This window comes from Ascaphus truei, chromosome 4 (assembly GCF_040206685.1).
Source record: "Ascaphus truei isolate aAscTru1 chromosome 4, aAscTru1.hap1, whole genome shotgun sequence".
Classification (NCBI taxonomy): domain Eukaryota; kingdom Metazoa; phylum Chordata; class Amphibia; order Anura; family Ascaphidae; genus Ascaphus; species Ascaphus truei.
This window is the reverse complement of record NC_134486.1, coordinates 325,210,822-325,232,734: the sequence shown is the minus strand read 5'-3', so window position 1 is coordinate 325,232,734 and position 21,913 is coordinate 325,210,822. Positions and strand designations below refer to the sequence as shown.

Sequence of the window (21,913 nt, the reverse complement as noted above, 5' to 3'; positions counted from 1 at the left end):
GTCTGTGCTGTACCTGCTTGGTGGTCAACAGGAAGTCAATCCGAGAACGCACGGAACCATTTGGGTGGCACCAAGAGTAGTTTGCGGCGCCTGCTCCCATAGATCCCACCACGTCCTTCAGGGATGCCTCCCCAATCATCGCCGTGAGTAGCCTGGACGTCACATCTATCTTTGATGATTTGCTGGGGGGCACGCGCCCCCCCACCTCAATCGTGCAGTTGAAATCCCCACCCATCACCACTGCCCTGGAGGTTGAGAGCCAAGGGCGAAGGTGCTGGAAAAGTTCCAAGCGCTCATTTCTCCGGGGGGCGGCGTACACATTGATGAGCCTAATCGGCTCCCCTGCCCACGAACCGTCTACGACCAGTAGTCTGCCGCAGACGAGTTCATGGACAGAATCAACAGTGAAACATCCCCCCCGGATCAAAATGGCTACACCCACGTTCCTGCACCCGTTCCCCCCAGACCAGTAGGAGGGGCCGTGAGACCACTGCCCGCTCAGGTGCCTGTAGGATCGAGAAAAAGGTAAGGCACATTCCTGTAGCATATACACATCACATTTCTGTAAAGAAAGGAATGTTAGTACTCTGGCACGTCTCCTATGCTCCTTACGTTAATGGAGAAAATGTTAAAAGACGCCATTAGTTTGGGGATAAAGGGTTGGACAGACATGCAGTGATACTAATTACCATCCTCGCTGGCGTGGGTGGTCTTGTTGATCTCCTCGCACAGCTGGACTAGCAGATCCATGGTTTGCCCAAGGTTGTCATGGAGGAGGAGGGTCTCTGCTGCCTCTCGCCCCTCTCTTATGAGCTCTTCCACGGTCACCTGTGTCTCGCTAGGTGGCTGTTCTAAAATGGCCGCCTGCTCCTCTGCAATGGCTGCCTCCTGCATCTCTGCTTCCTCCTCCTCCAGGTCGCTTTCAAGGTCACTGTCAGCGTCGCTGGAAGTGGGTGAGTTGCCGATTTGCATTTGGGCTCTCTTCTGCTCCAGCCCCTGGTGCGGGCTATCAGTCTCAGGGGCTCTCCTCTTTATTCCCTGCTTCTCCGTTCCAGTCTGGGCTATGGGGGCGGTATCTGTAGCAAGGGAGGAAGAGGGAGGGGGTGCAACAGCCTCGAGTTGGGTAGAGGTGTTACAGAGGGAGGGGCTGCAGCCTCGTGTAGCGTGGGGGGGGCTGCAGTGGAGGGTTGGGAGGAGGGGGCAAGGGGTGGTGGGTGGGCGGGGAGGGTTGGGGTAGGGGGGAGGGTGGGGGTTGCAGCAGCAGTGGGTGTGGGAGGGAGTGTTGCTGCAGGGGTGAGGGTGGGAAGGGGTGGGGTGGGGGCTGCTACTGAAGGGGCAGCGGGCTCAGAAGCCGCAGCGGGCGCTGCTTGGGTGGCCTCCTTTTCCCTTTGCTCCTTCTGATACTTACCCCCTTGTGCCTTTACGGGTTGGTTTGCAGGGGGCTTCTTGGCTGCCTTCTGGGTTGCTGTCAGGGGCGCGCCCGGTGTTGCGCCTTTCGCCGCGGCCTCTGCGTAGCTCCTGACCCTCAGCTGGCAGTCCCGGAACATGTGGGTTGTCTCTCCGCACAGGTCGCAGGTTTTCTGGCGGGGACAATCCTTTGTTTCGTGTCCGGTGTTCTTGCAGTTTCTGCAGGCTTTCAGGGTGCACTGTTTCCACTGATGCCCCAGGTTCCCGCAATTACCGCAGGTCTGGGGCTGGTCAGGATAAAAGATCCTCCCTGAGCTGCCCGCAAGTGAAAAACTGGGAGGGAGGTGGTGCAGCCGATCTGCCGCTTCTGGATTTGGCCACAAGCGAACTACCATGCTCCACTTTCCCACCCAGTACCCCAACTTGTCCTTGATCCTGCTCGGCTCCTTCACCACGGTGCAAGAGCGCCGCAGAAAGGTAGCAATATCCTTTCCAGGGATATGGGGGTTCCTCACCATCACAGTGATCCTCTTCTCATCCCTCTGGATAGGGCAGTTCACGTCGAACTCTGAGAAGGGGACCTCCTGTTTCAGGGTCTGGAAAGCCTCCCAGTACCTCCTGCAGGCTCCCGCCGTGGCGAAGGTGACGAAAAACAGGCCACCCCTGAGGTCCTGGATGCTCAGGATCTCGTCCGGAGTAAAGCCTGCTTTGCTCACCAGCTCCTTGGCAAAGGTCTCAGCGTCCAATAGAGGGCGATGTCCGTCGACCTCCCTCAGCTGCATCACCACCGTCTGCCTCATCCAGGGTTCCAGGCGGGGGATCCTCCTGTTGCTGCTGCTCCCAGCTCTAGGGTTGGAGCTGGGGCCGCCACTGCTGGTGCTGGCAGTGGGGGTGAGGCCGCTGGGGGTGGCAACATCGCCTGAGCCGTTGGAGCTGGTTGCCGCTGAGCCTCCTCCGTCCGTCTCCTGGCTGCTTGGGACCGTCTCCGGGGGTGCCGTGTGCTTCTCCTTCTTCGTCTTCTTCTTCTCCTTGTGCAGGGTGGTCCCGGCGGGCTCCATGGCGACCTCCATCCTCTTGATCTTAGCCAAAAGGCCACCCACAGACAGCTGTTTCGACCTTAATGGGTCTCATCAGTGTGGGGTTGATTTTAACTGGGTATGCAAAGAGGCTATGGGATAGGCTATACCATAATACTGAGTTAAGTTATGGTGAGTAAAAAAAGTGACAAAAACCCTCCACAGGAAAGCAAATATGCAAATACAACTGTATGCTCATCTGCATGTCTTAGGCAGGTCTGCAACCCCGCCTTTCCCCATTATCACCCAGCATACAGCACTTCCACTGCAGTAAGGGATTCTGGGAAATGCACCTTAACCCTGGCTGTGCTCAAAGCTGTGACCATGCAGCAAGCTTAAGCCTATAGGGAACCATGTTAAAAATGGTTTTTGAGGCAAAAAGTGACACTGTGTGCTCATTTGCATGTCATTTCCCAGAATCCCTTGCTGCAGTGGAAATGCTGTATGCTGGGTGATAATGGGGAAAGGCGGGGTTGCAGACCTGCCTAAGACATGCAGATGAGCATACAGTTGTATTTGTGTATATATATATATATATATATATATATATATATATATATATAGTGTGTATATATGTATATATATATATATATATATATATATATATATATATATATTTATATATATATATATATATATATATATATATATATATATACTTGTAGAGGTATCAGTACCGTGTTAGCCGAGCTTCAATAATCAAAAATTAAATAGATGATACCGTTCTGTGGCTAACGAAATGCTTTTATTTGTGCGAGCTTTCGAGATACACTGATCTCTTCTTCCGGCGATGTTACAATGAATGAAGCAAGCAAAAGCTATACTATAAACAGTGACTATTGGAATGTTATCTGTGCTGGTCCTTCCCCCGGTGTGGATGTGTTTTATGGCTGGAGGTGTCAAAAGGTTCCTGAAAGCAAGTGATGAAAGAGTGTGTATGTGTATCAGTGTGAATTAACATGAATGGAGAGCCCACAGTATATACAGTGCTTTACAAAAGGTGTGTGTGGAGTGGGAGCAGATATAAATGGTGTGGGTGGGTGTGGAAATGTGAGAGTTAGTAGCATAACTAAAAGTGGTTGTGGATACTGTGTGGTCCCTATTGGTGTATAGGGATGGAAAAACATGGAGTATAAGTATGTGTGAGAGACAGCTGTGTGTGCATACATATAGCACAGTATGTACAGACATGGCCTATAGCACTCATGGGAAGAGAGTTCACTTGTGTCAGTAATGACTCATAAAATTTCGATCTCTGTTTAGGCCACTGCTAAGTGTCCCGAACAGTTGCATAAATTTGTATTCATGCAACCGTCTCTCTTTCGGTGTTTTAAGATTACCTTTGAGTATGGCAACCCTCAGATCGTTCATCTTATGGCCAGAGTCAGAGAAATGTTCGCCAACAGGACTGTCTCTTGTTCCGCGTGTGACGCTGTGGCGGTGCAGGTTCATTCTCTTGTTTAGCCCCTGCCCTGTCTCACCTATGTAGTAGCAGCCCCCTGGGCATTTCATGCACATGATGAGGTACTCGACATTGCTGGAGGAACAGGTGAACCTTCCTCTGATTTTGTATTCCCGATTCCTGTGTGGTATTTGTATTGTGTCCGCTGTGTAGAGCATTGCGCAGGTTTTGCATCTTGGGTCCTGGCATGGTTTTGTCCCGCATTCAGTTGTACTGCTGAATACTTTACTCCTCACCATAATATTCTTGAGATTATGGGGTTGTCTGTATGATAATAAGGGTGCTTCAGGGAAGACCTGTTGCAGTCTTGTATCTTCCTGGAGGATGGGTTGTAGTTTCCTGGCGATCTTGCGTAGGGCTCCTAGGTGTGGGTTATATGTGACCACCAAAGGTACCCTGTCGCTTGTCTCCTTCTGTTTGTATTCAAGGAGATAAATTCTTGGTACTGACACAAGAGAACTCTCTTCCCATGAGTGCTATAGGCCATGTCTGTACATACTGTGCTATATGTATGCACACACAGCTGTCTCTCACACATACTTATACTCCATGTTTTTCCATCCCTATACACCAATAGGGACCACATAGTATCCACACACACTTTTAGTTATGCTACTAACTCTCACATTTCCACACCCACCCACACCATTTATATCCGCTCCCACTCCACACACACCTTTTGTAAAGCACTGTATATACTGTGGGCTCTCCATTCATGTTAATTCACACTGATACACATACACACTCTTTCATCACTTGCTTTCAGGAACCTTTTGACACCTCCAGCCATAAAACACATCCACACCGGGGGAAGGACCAGCACAGATAACATTCCAATAGACACTGTTTATAGTATAGCTTTTGCTTGCTTCATTCATTGTAACATAGCCGGAAGAAGAGATCAGTGTATCTCGAAAGCTCGCACAAATAAAAGCATTTCGTTAGCCACAGAACGGTATCATCTATTTATTTTTTGATTATATATATATATATATATATATATATATATATATATATATATATATATATATATATATACATGTATATATATATATATATATATATATATATATATAAATATAAATATAAATATAAATATAGAGACATGTACAGGGTAACCAGCGAAATTTCCCTGGTTACCCTGTACATGTTTCTATATGGGACGAGCATCTGCCTTCATTTGAGAAACCGTGAGTGCAAACTATTTTTTCATTGACTAGAAATATAGATATATATATACAGCTAAACCCCGTTATAACGCGCCTCGTTATACCGCGATTCGGTTATAACGCGGTTTTCCCGTGGCTCCCGTTTTTTTTTAAAAAAAAAAAAAAAAAAAAAAAAAAAATTTTTTAAAAAAAATTTTTTTACATTTTTTTTTTTGCACACTGCACACACTCACTGCACACACACTGCTCATTGCTCACACTGCCACACTGCACACACACTGCACACTGCACACACACTGCTCATTGCTCACACTGACACACTGCACACACTCACTGCACACACACTGCTCATTGCTCACTGCCACACTGCACACACACTGCACACTGCACACACACTGCTCATTGCTCACACTGACACACTGCACACACACTGACCACACTCACGCACACTCACACACACTTACGCACACTCACGCACACTTACGCACACTTACAGACACTCACACACACTCACACACACACACACACACACACACACTTACACACACTTAGACACTCACACACACTCACACACACTTACACACACTTACACACACTTAGACACTCACAGACACACACTCACACACACTCACACACACTTACACACTCAGACACTCACACACACTCACACACACTTAGACACTCACAGACACTCACAGACACTCACAGACACTCACACACACTCACACACACTCACACACACTCACACACACTTACACACTCACAGACACTCACAGACACTCACACACACTCACACACACTTACACACACTTACACACACACTCAGACACTTACCCACACTCACACACCCATATACACACACACACTTTCTCTCCCATATATACATACACACACACTCTCTCACTCTACACAGACGGGCCGCGACCAGCACCACCACCCGCTCCCCCCCCTCCTCCCGCGCAGGCAGCGGGAGCACCGGGGACAGCGGTGGGGAGAAGAAACCCCCCGCTACAACCTCCATGCAGGCAGCATGGTTCTGAGGTAAGCGGCGACCTGAGGGGACATCCCCACTCCCATCTCCTGCCCCGCGGCCTGTCCCGAGGTGACAGGGGGAAGCGGGGACAGGAGAGACATCCCCGCTCCCATCTCCTGCCCCGCGGCCTGTCCCGAGGTGACAGGGGGAAGCGGGGACAGGAGGGACATCCCCGCTCCCATCTCCTGCCCCGCGGCCTGTCCCGAGGTGACAGGGGGAAGCGGGGACAGGAGGGACATCCCCGCTCCCATCTCCTGCCCCGCGGCCTGTCCCGAGGTGACAGGGGGAAGCGGGGACAGGAGGGACATCCCCGCTCCCATCTCCTGCCCCGCGGCCTGTCCCGAGGTGACAGGGGGAAGCGGGGACAGGAGGGACATCCCCGCTCCCATCTCCTGCCCCGCGGCCTGTCCCGAGGTGACAGGGGGAAGCGGGGACAGGAGGGACATCCCCGCTCCCATCTCCTGCCCCGCGGCCTGTTCCGAGGTGACAGGGGGAAGCGGGGACAGGAGAGACATCCCCGCTCCCATCTCCTGCCCCGCGGCCTGTCCCGCGGTGACAGGGGGAAGCGGGGAGCGGAGGGACATGCCCGCTCCCATCTCCTGTCCCGCGGGATGAATATGCGCTAAAGCGCGGCGGCCATTTTTTTTTCTCGCGACCCCGTTAGTAACGCGGTGGTCTCGGGGTGGACCCCGAGACCCGCGTTATAACGGGGTTTAGCTGTATATAGAGAGAGAGAGACATATACACATATACAGCTGCAGTGGCCGTTATTCAAACACTTCGCGTGTTGTGTACATCGGAATACTGATGTCATGACGCGGGGTGTCTTCCAACCGTACCGCCTTAAGACGCGAGAGTGGTGAATGCAGAAAATGGCATTTTAGCGTTCTGGTTTTTAAACACCTTAAATTGACACAGTACCACAGTAGCACAGTACTGTACACATTGCAATTCATTAATTTCATTGCACCCAAAAACAGAATCCATGAAATTCAAACAAAGCAATCGCGATAAGCGCGGGTGCCTGGGGCGATTATCCGCGTTCATGCTGCATGGAGTACAGCAGGGCACACAAAATCAGCGCTGTGATTTGTTTGAATAACGGCCGTTGCAGCTGTACACACAAACAACAGTTAGCACTCCAGTAGTGGGGTATATGTAGATGCTTATCCCATAGGAATATAATAGAAAACAAATTTCCAAAGGGAAAAAGAGACAGCTCCCTAGTAATCTAAAATATGTTATATTCACATATACAAAGCACACAAACAAACCCAACGTTTCGGTCCTCAGAGATGGACCTTCCTCGGGGTCACCCTTCTGACGAAGGTCCCTCTGAGGACCGAAACATTGGGTTTGTTTGTGTGCTTTGTATATGTGAATATATCATATTTTGGACTAAGATAGATAGATAGAATATCATTAAATATACATGTACAATAGGCACACCTACATCAAATACTGGCACATAACAATAATCAAGACTAATACAAACCAATGGTGTGGAGAAAAGGATACAGCAAAACTGTATAAGAAAAATAGTGTATTAATTTGCATGTTTTTTGTTTTCGATTACAGATTTCAGGATCAGTAAACTTCAGTTTTAAATATGCAGAAATATTAGAGCTGTTGAAATCGCAGATTTGGAATTTCCAAGAAGGTTCACCAATATATAGCATCCCAATAAACATAACAGTCTCAGTGACAGAAGAACTAACAGGTAAATAAAGCAAAGAATTTCATTATATCAAAATGATATAATCAACATTTTTTATTGCATATATGGTTATGCAGTACACTTTGGAAATACACTTCATCAGGTGTTTGTTAACCCCAATGTTTCCTTGCTTTCTCTCCATGTACATTAACCTTCAATTTGGTTCAATATTACTGTAGTAGTGACTGAGAGGAGTTATTCTTAGGACTTTGAACTAGTAAAATAGTTCCCCCTCTCCCCACCTCTCTTCCACCCCCTACCCCCAGGCATCTAGAATGTCACACATTCTACAGTATTTTCATCTACTTCTTACTATATTACATTTAGTTGCATCCTAAACAAATCCATTTGCCCTTTTTAGTTTTTCAAAACTAATAGATATAGTTCCCACTTACTGCACAAGACACCTGTCTTCAGACGGTAAGGTGCTAAAGTTACCTTTTCATAATACAAGAAGACACTTATAGTTTACCATCAAACAATCAAAAGCTCACCCAATATTAAACATCACGTCTTCACTGGCTTGGGTGGCTATATACAATGTCCTACTGTAGTTGTATAGGTTGGATCCAATGTTGTGAAGAAGGGCCACATCGTGTTTCATGACAACAGGAATGGACGATTGTGCCCTTCTTCACAACATAGTGCTTTGTGGTTTGTCTGCACATACCTCTGTATGAGGTTGTGAGCATTGGATCCATCCATTGCCTACACAACTACGATATTGTATATAGCGACCCAAACCAGTGAAGAATTGACTTTCAACATTTGCAAGCATTTGATTTTTTGACAGTGCAATATAATAATGTATGCAAAGAAATGCTTTACTTCCATCTCTAGTAAGTCTGACCAATTGTGAGGGAGAGGCCTGTAGACGAGGTCAGAGAAGAGTTCACACATGCATTTTTGGGGTAAACCAAATGTTCAGTTTTATTTCTCCACAAAATAACAAATAAAACATTGGGGCTACTGTCCCTTTAAGGTAAAACAAAAATCGTAAAACAAACACCTACTCCTTTCAGGAGACTAACTAAACCTTACTGTGGCCCTTTCTAACGACAGCTGGCCAACTAAACAGGTTACCAGCTCCAAAACATATAAACAATATTAGCAAGACAGGGAAAAATATTGCAAGTCTTAGGCCTCGTTCAGGGTGCCAGCTGCAGGAGTTGGAGGGAGGGAGGGAGGGCGGCAGTTTGCTGGGCGATTAGTATTTATCCCCAGCAGACTGTTTTAGGAATTGAGGAGGGGGTGGGGAGGGGGCGGGGCTACACATGGCAGCTTAGGGATCTAAGTGGCAGTCATAAAATCATTCTCAAGAATGATTTCATTGGCTGCCTAGGTCCCAGAGGTGCTAATGAACATCATGGAAGACCTATGAATTTTGAATGAGGACATTATTAAACTTTGTTTTACCAGGACTAATTTTGGTTCAGTATAGAACCTATGTCTACTTAAGGTTTATATAATTATTGATAATATGTAGTGATATACAGTATTTGCAATCCCTTTTCCTACCCATTAATCTTTTTACATATGTATTTATATATATATTTGTGCTTCTGTTTTCCCCATTGAGTGCAACTTTTATTACCCTTGATAATTTTGTCTTTTTTTTGCATGCAATTATTTTAGTAAATCTCAACAGAAATAGTATTTTCACTCTACTTAACATCACTTTGTAAACAATTTCTGACTCCAAATTGCTAAGACAACAATACATTACATATACAATACAATACATAAGAAATCATGAAAGCCTTTAATAGCATATCATTTCCTTTAAATGGACTTAATGAATAGACCTGACAAAATGAATAATGCTACCTAATAGAAGGAGTACATTCTTATGTTTGGTAATATTTTGAAAAATATGTTCAGCATCTGAAAGCCCAGTCCTTACCAGTAAAACTGTAATATCAAATGACAAACACTCATTCAAAAGTATATGTTGCAATCTTGCGTATTGGCTTATTGTAACATTAAGGCTGGTATGTAGTCACAGGACCAAAGAATAGGCCCGGGACTAGAGTTTCAACCTCCCTCCCCCATTTCAGCAGCTTTGCAAGCCCCCACCTTTCATACTCCTCACGAGCCCCCTCCTCTATCCCCCCCTTTCACACCTCCTCAGGAGCCCCCTCCTCTACCCCCCTCTCACACCTCCGCACTCCCCCCTTCCTCTCTGCATATATTTCTCTTCCCCCCTCTGTCTCTCACTCATCATCCCTCTCTTCTTCACTCACTCCCCCCCTCTCACTCCCCCACCTCCCTCTTCCACCCCCTCTCTTCTCTCACACTCTCACCCCCTCCGCTATCATTGAATTACCCCCCTCCCTTAATCCCCCCTCCCCACACACACACACACGTCCCCACACACAATACATCACACTCACACAAAATACAATACCTCCGCCAAAATACAATACACCCCAAAATACAATACAGCCACCACCAAAATACAACAATCCTGACCCCCAAAATACAATATACCCTCCACACAAAAAATACAATACCCCCCCCACAAAATACAATACCTCCCCCCAACACAACAAATGCAATACCCCCTGTAAAAGGCAGGTGCAGACGTACACACAGGGAGACAATTTTGGGGAAATTATAGCATGGATTTATTTAGCCTGTCCCTTTAAACACTGTACAGCATACAAAACAAAATAAATGTAGCCCCTTTTCCCCATAAGTAAGGAACCACAAGTACTACTGTTACCTGTTTGGCTACCAGAAGGCCTGAGCCTCCGCAACTGTGTGCCTGGGGTGGTCTCTTGCTAGCATAAGTGCAACGCTTCAACCTGGGATAAGCCCCTCGCAGGAACCCAAATAGTAATGACATATACACAGGTATATAATAACGCTTTACTGAACCACAACATACGACCTGTACCCCACAGTATATCACACACCACCCCAATACACCAAGTGAGTGTCCCCAAAGTACATAGGGTGCTTGGCACCAATACAAATTATGTCCTTTTCCCCCAATGTCAGGGTCCACCCAAAAGTGTGTGGAATAGCGCTATCCTGTGAATTGTTGGTGCACTTGTTGAGGTACCTGCCCAGGGCTCCAGCACCCGGGTACTGCTGAATAACAACTGGGGATCCGCTCATCCAGCGATATCATCGTCTGCGACGGCGTCCGCCTCTGCATTGGATGAACTCCCACTGGAGGCTCTCGCCTTTAAGAGTCTCTGATAATACAGTGGTGGTCTGGTCCCAGACTACAGGCCGCAATTCACAGCGTGTTGTTCTGCTGCTGATGTCTACCACTGACAAGCTACTGGGGAATTGTCCCTATCTAAGGGCCTTTCCCTGTAGCAGCCACAATCTATATGTGTGGGGCCTATCTGGGATTTAAGGGGCAATCTGGGCCTAGTCTGGGAGTCACTGACACCCAGACCCTACCTTCCCCTTCTGTATCCTGGCTCCGACTGCCTCTTCACGCTACATCACGCCAAACTGCCTCTCTCCCCTCACTGTGGATCTGCCTGCCCTATTGGCTACCACTGCCCATGTGATCGGTCCACCCCTGAGCACTCTCGGTAATGTAGTTCCCCTGCAGAGCAATAAAGAAGATGGCCACCACTATTAGGCTCCCTTGCGCATGCACATCTCCCTCCAAATGGCTGCCGGACCTGAGAACATTCTGCGCATGTGCAAGCTGTGTCCCACGCATACACGAGACCAAACATGGCGGCGCCCACCAAGGGAGAAGCTCCAACTGCCACCGCAGCCGCTACGCCCCCTTCCCAACCCGGCACGGAGGTAAGGGGGCTCAGCTAAATTAACAAAGCACCAAACACCTATGCCTAGTAAGGGCTAACTCACTCCCCAGTCTGCAAGACTGGGAGGAAAAGCCCCTTACAGCCCAGCACCCCAAGGTCTCAAGAGGTACCTTAAAGCAGGTGGCCCTTCAGGTCAATGGTGCCCAGGTATCTTGGTGTGTGCTCAAGACTCTCTCCTTACATCAGCAGAGTTGGGTGCTAAGGAGTCCTCGTTCTCCATTGTCAGCACAGTTGTGTGCTAAGGAGTTTCTCTTTTCCTGGGCCAGCACAATGCGTATGTGCTAATGTATATCTTGGGCTATCCCCAGTAGAGGTTTTTTAAACTGGTCTGATTAACCGCCGCACAAACAAAATACAATACCCCCCACACAAAAAACAATACTCCGTCCCCCGGCTGCTGCCGGACTTCTCTCCCATGCTGGGCCTCCCTCTCTGTGAGACCAGGCCTCTCTCCCACCGGTTCGTGCTGGAAGCTGGGCCGCCAGGAAGTCCTGCCCAGTTTCCGTCGTGCACCGACTGAAGAGCGTCCCGACCTAGCAGCGAAGGAGTCCCGGCAGGGGAGAGAGGCCCACCCTGGCAGAGAGAGGCCTGTAGCAGCTGGGGAGAGCCGAGACCGAGAAGCCGGCAACCAGAGGCCTGTCAGCTGGTTGCAGAAGTTGGGCCTGGCCGGGCCCAACTTCCAGCGTGAGCAGCCAGGCACCCCACAGCTGCCGGGCCCGGGACACGTGTCCCGGCTCTCCCCCCTGTCGGCAGCACTGTGTAGTCATGATGCCCTGCACCAAGCTCTGAAAATGGCAGCTTTGCATTTTGTGTATGTATCACTTAGGCAGCTTTTTATCAAAGACTCTCAGCTGTGGAACTGGTGAAAAAAATGTTGGGAAAACACAACCGGATAACAACAACTTTACAGCGGTAAGAGTTTGATAAAAAGCCTTCAGAGATTAAGCTAGATTTCCTAAATACCCCTTTAGGGGTCCATTCTCTTACTGTCTCAGCTGTAAAACTGGAGCAATAATAGAACCAAAAGCAGTACTAGATTTACTAAAGAAAAGTAATCCAATTGAAAGCAATGGTATTTTTTTTATTTTATAAATCTGGTGCAGTTGTTTTGCTCAGAGTTTGCCCAAGTTTTGCAGCTGGGAGTGTTGGATCAATATAACCCTTAATGTTATTGTATCAAATGATATTTCCCTGCTTGTAGCAGTGTCAGGATGGTAGTACTGCAAGGTTCCAAAAAGGTTCTGAACACTACAATATATTAAAGCTCTGAACACTACAATATATTATACTGTATATTATACCATATACAGGCATACCCCGGTTTAAGTACACTCACTTTAAATACACTCGCGAGTAAGTACATCTCGCTCAATAGGCAAACGGCAGCTCACGCATGAGCCTGTCTGCACGTCCTGAACAGCAATACCGGCTCCCTACCTGTACCGAAGCTGTGCACAAGCGGGGAGACTATGGAGCCTGTTACAAATGCGTTATTTACCTCAGTTATGCACTTATATGATGTTTGCAGTACAGTACATGCATGGATAAGTGGAATAAAGGTAGTGCTTCACTTAAAGTACATTTTCGCTTTACATACATGCTCCGGTCCCATTGCGTACGTTAATGCGGGGTATGCCTGTAAAGATCAAAATCTCTGAAAAGCTATTTTGATCGAGATTTCTGAAACAGAAAATTACTGACGAATTTCACTATAAAATACTTCAACAGGGTATCCCAGCCCAACATGGAGAAAATGATTAACTACTCTGTTTTTCCTATTTCTATCTGCTTTAAGTATGTATTAACAAGTGTGACAAACGGCTTACTCCGGGGCTCCGCCGTCTGTCCGGGACTGTTAGAACACGGTCTTTTAGGGTAGGTTAAATGATGAGACGTCACGTACTGTTCCTTTAAACAGGCTATGCCTGGTTTATTCAGTCCCAGGCACTGAGACTGCCACAGTTTAAACAGAAAACAAAGCCAAACAAAAAGCTGCTCGTCTGAGCGATAACTTAAACTTAGATGTCCCTGACTCAGAGTTGGAAGTGGCTTGTCCACTTCCACCAACAAAATAAGTACCTTTGCAGTCTTTAGACAAACTAACAGAATGAATGAAGCGATTTGGGAAAGAGGCTTTCTCACCCCTCTGCAGTTCAGCAGCCTTCCAGGCTCTTGGGCGGGGCCCAGAGGAAACAGGAAACAGGTCTTATATACCTGAACTCTAATCAGCATGACAGGTGACAGAAAACAGGCAGCAGACAAACTGTGGAATGGAGTGCCTGTACCACGAGGCTGCCCTGTTCAGCTTAGACAGGACAGAAACTGTTCAGTATCCTGGGAGCCCTGTATATGGAGTTTATTACCAACCCCTGGTTTCTGTCACATATCCTCCCCCCCAGCTCAGACCTCGAGGGGTGAGCGACCATGGATATTAGGGAGTGCATCCTTGACAACCCGTCGGCATTGCCATGTTTGTGCCCCGACCTGTGTTCCACAGAAAATTTAAAGGGCTGTAGGCTTAGGAACCACCTGGTCACCCTAGCGTTCTTCTCCCTATTTTGACACATCCAGGTAAGGGGTGCATGATCTGTGACCAATCGGAACTTTCTCCCCAACAGATAATACTTGAGTGTCTCTACAGCCCACTTTATTGCGAGACACTCTTTCTCGACTATGGAGTAATTTTTCTCCTGGGGATTTAGTTTCCTACTTAAATAAAGGATGGGGTGCTCCTCCCCTTGAGACTCCTGGGAGAGTACCGCCCCCAGCCCTACCTCAGATGCGTCGGTTTGGACTACGAACTCTTTGGAGAAGTCAGGTGTGACCAACACTGGTTGGGCACAGAGAGCTTCTTTCAGGCTTCTAAAGGCCTGTTCGGCTTCGGGGGACCACTTTACCATTAGAGGTCCTCTTGCTTTTGTGAGGTCGGTTAGTGGGGTTGCCTTAGTTGCAAAATTGGGAATAAACCTCCTATAGTAGCCAATTAACCCCAAAAAGGTCCTTACTTGTTTTTTTGTGACTGGCCTTGGCCAATTTTGTATCGCCTCTACTTTGAGTGTTTGTGGTTTGAGTAACCCTCTACCAATAGAATACCCCAGATACTTGGCCTCCTCCAGACCAATAGTGCATTTAGCGGGGTTAGCAGTTAGTCCAGCAGACCGAACTGCGTCGAGCACAGCTTGGACCTTTGGAAGGTGGGACTGCCAATCTTCACTATGGATTACCACATCATCCAGGTAGGCGGCAGCGTACCGAACATGTGGTTTTAAAATTTTATCCATCATTCTTTGGAATGTGGCGGGAGCTCCATGTAAGCCAAAAGGCAGCACCTTATATTGAAAGAGGCCGTCTGGGGTTGAGAAGGCTGTTTTTTCTTTTGCCCTTTCTGTGAGGGGAACCTGCCAGTACCCTTTTGTTAGGTCTAGGGTTGTGAGATATCGGGCTTTGCCCAGTCTCTCTACAAGTTCATCCACCCTGGGCATAGGATAAGTATCAAATTTTGACACCGCGTTTAGTTTCCGGTAGTCATTACAAAACCTTGTTGTACCGTCTGGCTTTGGGACTAAAACTATAGGGCTGTTCCACCCACTTTGGGATTCCTCAATTACGCCTAGTTTTAGCATTTTTTTAACCTCTAAACTTATAGCCTCTCTCTTGGCCTCTGGGATTCGGTACGGTTTAAGGTTAACTCGGACCCCCGGTTCAGAGACTATGTCATGTTTAATTACGTTAGTTTTACCTGGCTGTGTAGAGAAGATTTCTTTGTTCCTTCTCACTAAACTCTGGACCTCTCGTTTCTGATGCACGGACAGTGTTTCAGCTATGCTAACCTCTGGGTCAGTTTCTTGATTCTCTGACGGACCTGGGGGTACTAGGGTTAACAAGACCTCTCTATCTTTCCAGGGCTTGAGTAGGTTTATATGGTAAATTTGCTCAGGTTTCCTCCTACCTGGCTGCCTTACCCTATAATTTACTTCTCCCACTCTTTCCAAGACCTCATATGGCCCATGCCATTTAGCAAGGAATTTACTCTCCACGGTGGGAACCAGAACTAGTACCCTATCACCTGGAAAAAAAATTCTGACCCTAGCACCCTTATTATACGTATTCCTTTGTGCTTCTTGAGCTTTCTCCATGTGTTCCCTCACTATGGGTAGGACTGCAGCAATGCGGTCCTGCATTTGGGCAACATGCTCTATTACACTTCTGTAAGGGGTAACCTCGTGTTCCCAAGTTTCTTTGGCTATATCCAGTAAGCCCCTTGGATGTCGGCCATACAATAGTTCAAACGGGGAGAAGCCTGTGGATGACTGGGGAACTTCCCTAATGGCAAATAACAGGTATGGTAACAAACAGTCCCAGTTTTTCCCATCCTTATCGACCACCCGGCGTAACATGCTCTTTAAGGTTTTATTGAACCTTTCCACTAAACCATCTGTTTGTGGATGATAGACTGAGGTTCTGAGATGCTTGATTTTTAGGAGTTTACATAGCTCTTTTGTTACTTGGGACATAAATGGTGTTCCCTGGTCAGATAAGATCTCTTTAGGAATTCCGACCCGGGAAAACAGAAGTACTAACTCTTTTGCTATGTTTTTAGCAGAGGTGCTACGTAGGGGAACTGCCTCCGGATATCGGGTAGCATAATCTAATATTACCAATATATGCTGATGTCCCCTAGCAGACTTTATTAGGGGTCCTACTAGATCCATAGCAATCCGGTCAAATGGTACCTCTATTATGGGAAGGGGTACCAATGGGCTGCGGTATGCTTTGAACGGGGCGGTGATCTGACATTCTGGGCATGAGGAACAATAGTTTGTAATTTCTGCCAGAACCCCAGGCCAATAAAAGCTTCGGAGAACCTTTTCTTTTGTCTTTTCCACCCCTAGGTGTCCCCCCAATGGATGACTATGTGCGAGGTGTAATACTACGTTACGGAATGTCCGTGGTACCAACAATTGTTTAGTTGTAACTGATTTTCTTTTATCAACCCGATATACTAGGTCGTTCTCTACCTCGAAGTAGGGGTAAGCAAGTGACCTATCTGGTTGGCCATGAGTACTATTCTGGTCCCGTATATTTCCCCTTGCTACCGCTAATGTGGGGTCCTCCCACTGGGCCTTCTTAAAACTCCCAGGACTGACCTCTAGGTCAGCGAGGGTCTTATCCTGTACTGGGGTGGTAAGTGCCTGATCAACATCTTGATTTGGGGTATTCCCTACCAAAGTAGTGATGGGGAAGGGAATTTCACAGCACTCCTCCTTTTCCCCCTTCTTATTTGGGCCCTCGTCAACCTCCATTTCTGAAAAAGGGAAAGGATTTGTTTCTTCTAACACTTCGTTATGGTCTGCTATTGAACTCTGGGCGCTATTCTGAGCTGGGGACCACATTTTTAGAAAATGGGGAAAGTCGGTCCCTATTAACACATCATGTGCCAGTTTGGGTACAACACCCACCTTGAAATCTAAAGAACCAAATTCTGTTTCAAAAAAAACATCAACAGTGGAATATTCATGATTATCCCCATGTATACAACAAATTGCCACTCTTTGTGAACTGTTTACCTGTTTCTTCTTAATGGGCAATAGGTATTCGGACACCAGTGTGACCATACTCCCAGAGTCAAGAAGTGCCCGAACCCTCTTACCATTAACCTTTACAAATGCCCACAGATGGTTATTCAAGGGGTCCTCTGGGCTAGGGCCCATACATTGGGACAACAGCGAATAAGGTTCCACGCTGTTGCATTGCATGGGCTCCTCATTTAGTGGGCAGATTTTTGCTGTGTGGCCCCTCTCATGACAATTTACACATTTAGGTACATAGTCTGTGTCCCACTTAGAGCCTTTTCCCGGCTCCCCATGTTGGCTATTGCCCTTAGTGTGCGAACCACTGTTGCTGGTGCTGCGTGAAGGTGGTCGCCGCTCTTCAGCTCCCCTTAACCCCGGTACCCTTTTACCGTCTCTGGAAGAGTCCTGGAACCTCGGGTAGTGGGGTTGCTCCACGACTGTGGGTTGCGGGTGCTCTCCTGCTGCATTGTACCTTTCTACGAGGGCCACAAGCTCATCCGCATTGTGGGGGTCACTCCGACTGACCCAATGGCGTAAGGCAGAGGGAAGTTTCCTCAAGAACTGGTCCATGACCAACCGTTCCACGATGTGGCTTGCTGAGTTGATCTCGGGTTGTAGCCACTTCCGGGCGAGGTGGATGAGGTCATACATCTGGCTTCGGGTGGCTTTATCCATCGTGAAGGACCATGCGTGAAACCTTTGGGCGCGAACAGCCGTGGTTACGCCGAGGCGGGCGAGGATCTCGAACTTCAATTTGGCATAGACGTTAGCTTCGGCTGGCTCTAGATCAAAGTAAGCCTTCTGGGGTTCGCCGCTTAGGAAGGGTGCGATTAGACCAGCCCACTCAGCTTCTGGCCATCCCTCTCTCTGTGCCGTGCGTTCAAACGTGAGAAGATAGGCTTCCACATCATCCGAGGGTCCCATCTTCTGAAGGTAGTGGCTTGCCCTGGTCATTTTCGGAACTGGGGCTGCCGCTGCCAGTGGAAGGTTACTGATAGTCTCCCTCAGGATCTCGAGTTCCTGCTGTAAGCCCTGAGCGAACCGCTGTTGCTCCTCTTTCAGCAAGCGGTTTGTCTCTTGCTGGTTTGCATTCGCCTGTTGCAGGGCTTCATTCGCGTCTCTCTGGACAGCGACATTGCGTACCAGCGCACTCACCACGTCTTCCATCTTGTTTGGAGAGAGAGAAAAAAAAAACCTTTTTTTTTTTTTTTTTTTCTTTAAAGTTCTTTAACCCCCAGACCTTTTAGTGTTCTGCCCGCATTCTCCACCATATGTGACAAACGGCTTACTCCGGGGCTCCGCCGTCTGTCCGGGACTGTTAGAACACGGTCTTTTAGGGTAGGTTAAATGATGAGACGTCACGTACTGTTCCTTTAAACAGGCTATGCCTGGTTTATTCAGTCCCAGGCACTGAGACTGCCACAGTTTAAACAGAAAACAAAGCCAAACAAAAAGCTGCTCGTCTGAGCGATAACTTAAACTTAGATGTCCCTGACTCAGAGTTGGAAGTGGCTTGTCCACTTCCACCAACAAAATAAGTACCTTTGCAGTCTTTAGACAAACTAACAGAATGAATGAAGCGATTTGGGAAAGAGGCTTTCTCACCCCTCTGCAGTTCAGCAGCCTTCCAGGCTCTTGGGCGGGGCCCAGAGGAAACAGGAAACAGGTCTTATATACCTGAACTCTAATCAGCATGACAGGTGACAGAAAACAGGCAGCAGACAAACTGTGGAATGGAGTGCCTGTACCACGAGGCTGCCCTGTTCAGCTTAGACAGGACAGAAACTGTTCAGTATCCTGGGAGCCCTGTATATGGAGTTTATTACCAACCCCTGGTTTCTGTCACACAAGATATATTAAAATAAATTAAGCCCATCTGCAATTGATCTTTATTTAACATCTACTTGGACAACACTCTGTTTAGAATAACCATTTGTTTTAATGTCCCTTAAGTGTGCTAATTAAGTTGCCTGGTCTGATATAAATTCAATCAGGTGACATTTTAGAGCTATATAACCACACGCATAGCAGCCCCTGTTCAAGTAGCACATTTTAAGTAGCAAGCAAAGTGGGGTTTAAAAGGGAGTTAAAAAGGAGTGAGCAAGCGGACATCAGATACTGGTCCTGATTCCTGAAATTGATCTACTGTATGCTGGAAAGGATGATATTATCTATCCCAGACTGCACATCTCAGCACTAAACTATTACTGTGATGCCACCTTTACTATTTATATTTGCTATGGCCTCACTTCTTTTCAAATTATGGACTTCTTTCTACCAGCCTCATTATGTCTCTAACTCTATTCATATATCACCATCTCCACTTCCTTCACGACTTCTCAGTTCACATGAACTCCTTTCTTACCTGCGTCCTCTGACACTACACAGCTATATCCCCTTCACTAAAACACACCCCTATAAATCCACCTCAAACCTCCTCTTTCTTTCCATGCTCACTCTCGCAAACTTCCTTCACTACAAAGTTATGCTGTCCTGTTTCAACTCTGCCCTCTCTCAGGCTAAACAAAACTAATTTTCTTCACTAATCAACGTGCACAAGTCTAACCCATGCCAATGCTTCTCTGTCTTTGACTCTCTACTTAGACCACCCTCAGCTGCCTCTTCTTCTTCCGCCATCTCACCTCAAGACTTTGCTGACTATTTTAAGGAAAAGGTGGAATCCATATGTTATAACATCCCCTCTGTTTCCTCCTCCCATCCAACCCCATTTCCTAACTCTCCTCTTGCCTTCCTTGACTCTTTTTCCGCTGTCTCGGAGGAGAATGTGTCACTGCTGATCTCCTCTTCTCCCTCTACCACCTGCCCTCTTGACCCCATTTCATCCCATCTCCTAAAACCTCTTGCTCCTACTATAATCCCTATGCTCACACCGACCTTTAACTCCTCCCTCTACTCTGGTACCTTTCCCTCCTCCAAACATGTAACAGTTATACCATTACTCAAAAACAGCAAGCTTGACCATACCTGTCTTTCTAACTATTGACCTGTCTCCCTCCTGCCTTTTGCCTCTAAACTCCTTGAACGTCTTGTATTCTCTCGTTTGCTCCATTTTCTCAACACCTATTCTCTCCCAGACCCTCTACAATCTGGCTTCCGCACTGCTTACTCCACAGAAACAGCCCTCACTAAAATAACTAATGACCTGCATTCTGCCAAAGACAGAGGTCCTTCCTCTCCCATCGTACTTTCAGTGTCTCTTTTGCTAACACCTCCTCCTCCATTGATCTCTCTTTTGGGTTACCCCAGGGCTCTGCCCTGGGACTTCTTCTCTTTTCTCTGTACACACTTTCTCTAAGTGACCTAATCACATCTCTTGGGTTTAAATATCACCTCTATGCTGACGACACACAAATTTACTGAGTGCCAAAGTTTCTGAATGTCTCTCTGCGATATCATCCTGGATGGCCTTCCGTCGACTCAAACCTAACATGGCAAAAACAGAACTCCTCATACTTCCTCCCAAACTTTGCCCTACTACCTCCTTCCACATTACTGTTGGAAGTACTATCATTCACCCAGTAGTCCAAGTACGCTGCCTAGGGGTCACACACGACTCCTCTCTCACATTCTCCCTTGACATTCAAAACATATCTAAAACCTGTCGCTTTTTCCTCCACAATATTACAAAGATACTCCCTTTCCTCTGTTACTCAACTGCTAAAACTTTGACTCAGGCCCTCATTCTCTCCCATCTTGATTACTGTAGCATCTGCTGTCCGGCCTCCTGCCTCTCACCTGTCTCCCCTACAATCTATCCTTAACAATGCTGCCAGAATCACTCTACTATTTCCTAAATCTGTCTCAGCGTCTCCCCTGCTTTAATCACTCCTGGCTCCTGGCTTCCCATCCAATCCCGCATCTCGAACATCTCGCACAAAATTCTCCTTCTCACTTTTAAAGCTTTACACGCTTCTGCCCCTTGTTACATCTCAGCTCTAATTTCTCGATATGTACCATCCAGACTCTTGTGTTCTGCTCAAGGATCTCTTCTCTCTACCCCCTTTGTATCTAAAGCCCTCTCCCGCCTTAAACCTTTCTCCATGACTGCCCCTCACCTCTGGAATGCCCTTCCCCTCAAGACTCGACTAGCACCCTCTCTATCCACCTTTAAAACCCACCTTAAGACACACTTTATAAAGAAGCATATGAGTAGCACTGTTGCTAATACTTTACACATGATACATCAAGCTTGGCCCCCTGCAGATGCACTTACCAGAATTCCCTACTACCGTCTCTGTACATTCTCCCCACCAATTAGATTGCAAGCTCTTCAGAGCAAGGACTCCTCTTCCACAATGTTACATTTATGTCTGAAGCACTTATTCCAATCATCTGTTATTTGTATTATTTGTTATTTATATGATTGTCATAAAGACATACATACATACATACATACTGTAAATACATAAATACATATAAGTGTATTAACAATCTTTGGGTTACATATCTTTATAGGTATCGTAATTAACGCTTCCACAGACACCACAGTAACAACCACTGAATATAGACTAATCTTTTTGGATCAGCCACAGACTTTTTCACCTGGTATTAATCTCACAGCAAAGGTATGTACAGTAAAGAGAAGTTAACAATATGTTGAACAAAAGCATACCATCTTATCAGTGGTTAAACAGAAGGCTTTTATTTAGGATTTGGAA

General features: G+C 47.0%; 1 protein-coding gene across 1 annotated transcript in view; it reads left to right on the top strand.

Annotated features, from left to right (window-relative positions):
- LOC142493649 (CD109 antigen-like) overlaps positions 1 to 21,913 on the top strand; it is a 98,233-nt gene that overhangs the window by 17,247 nt on the left and 59,073 nt on the right. The window contains exons 9-10 of the mRNA XM_075598013.1: positions 7,726 to 7,867; positions 21,711 to 21,820. Coding sequence (XP_075454128.1) covers positions 7,726 to 7,867; positions 21,711 to 21,820 — 252 coding nt within the window. The remainder of the gene's footprint in view (positions 1 to 7,725; positions 7,868 to 21,710; positions 21,821 to 21,913) is intronic.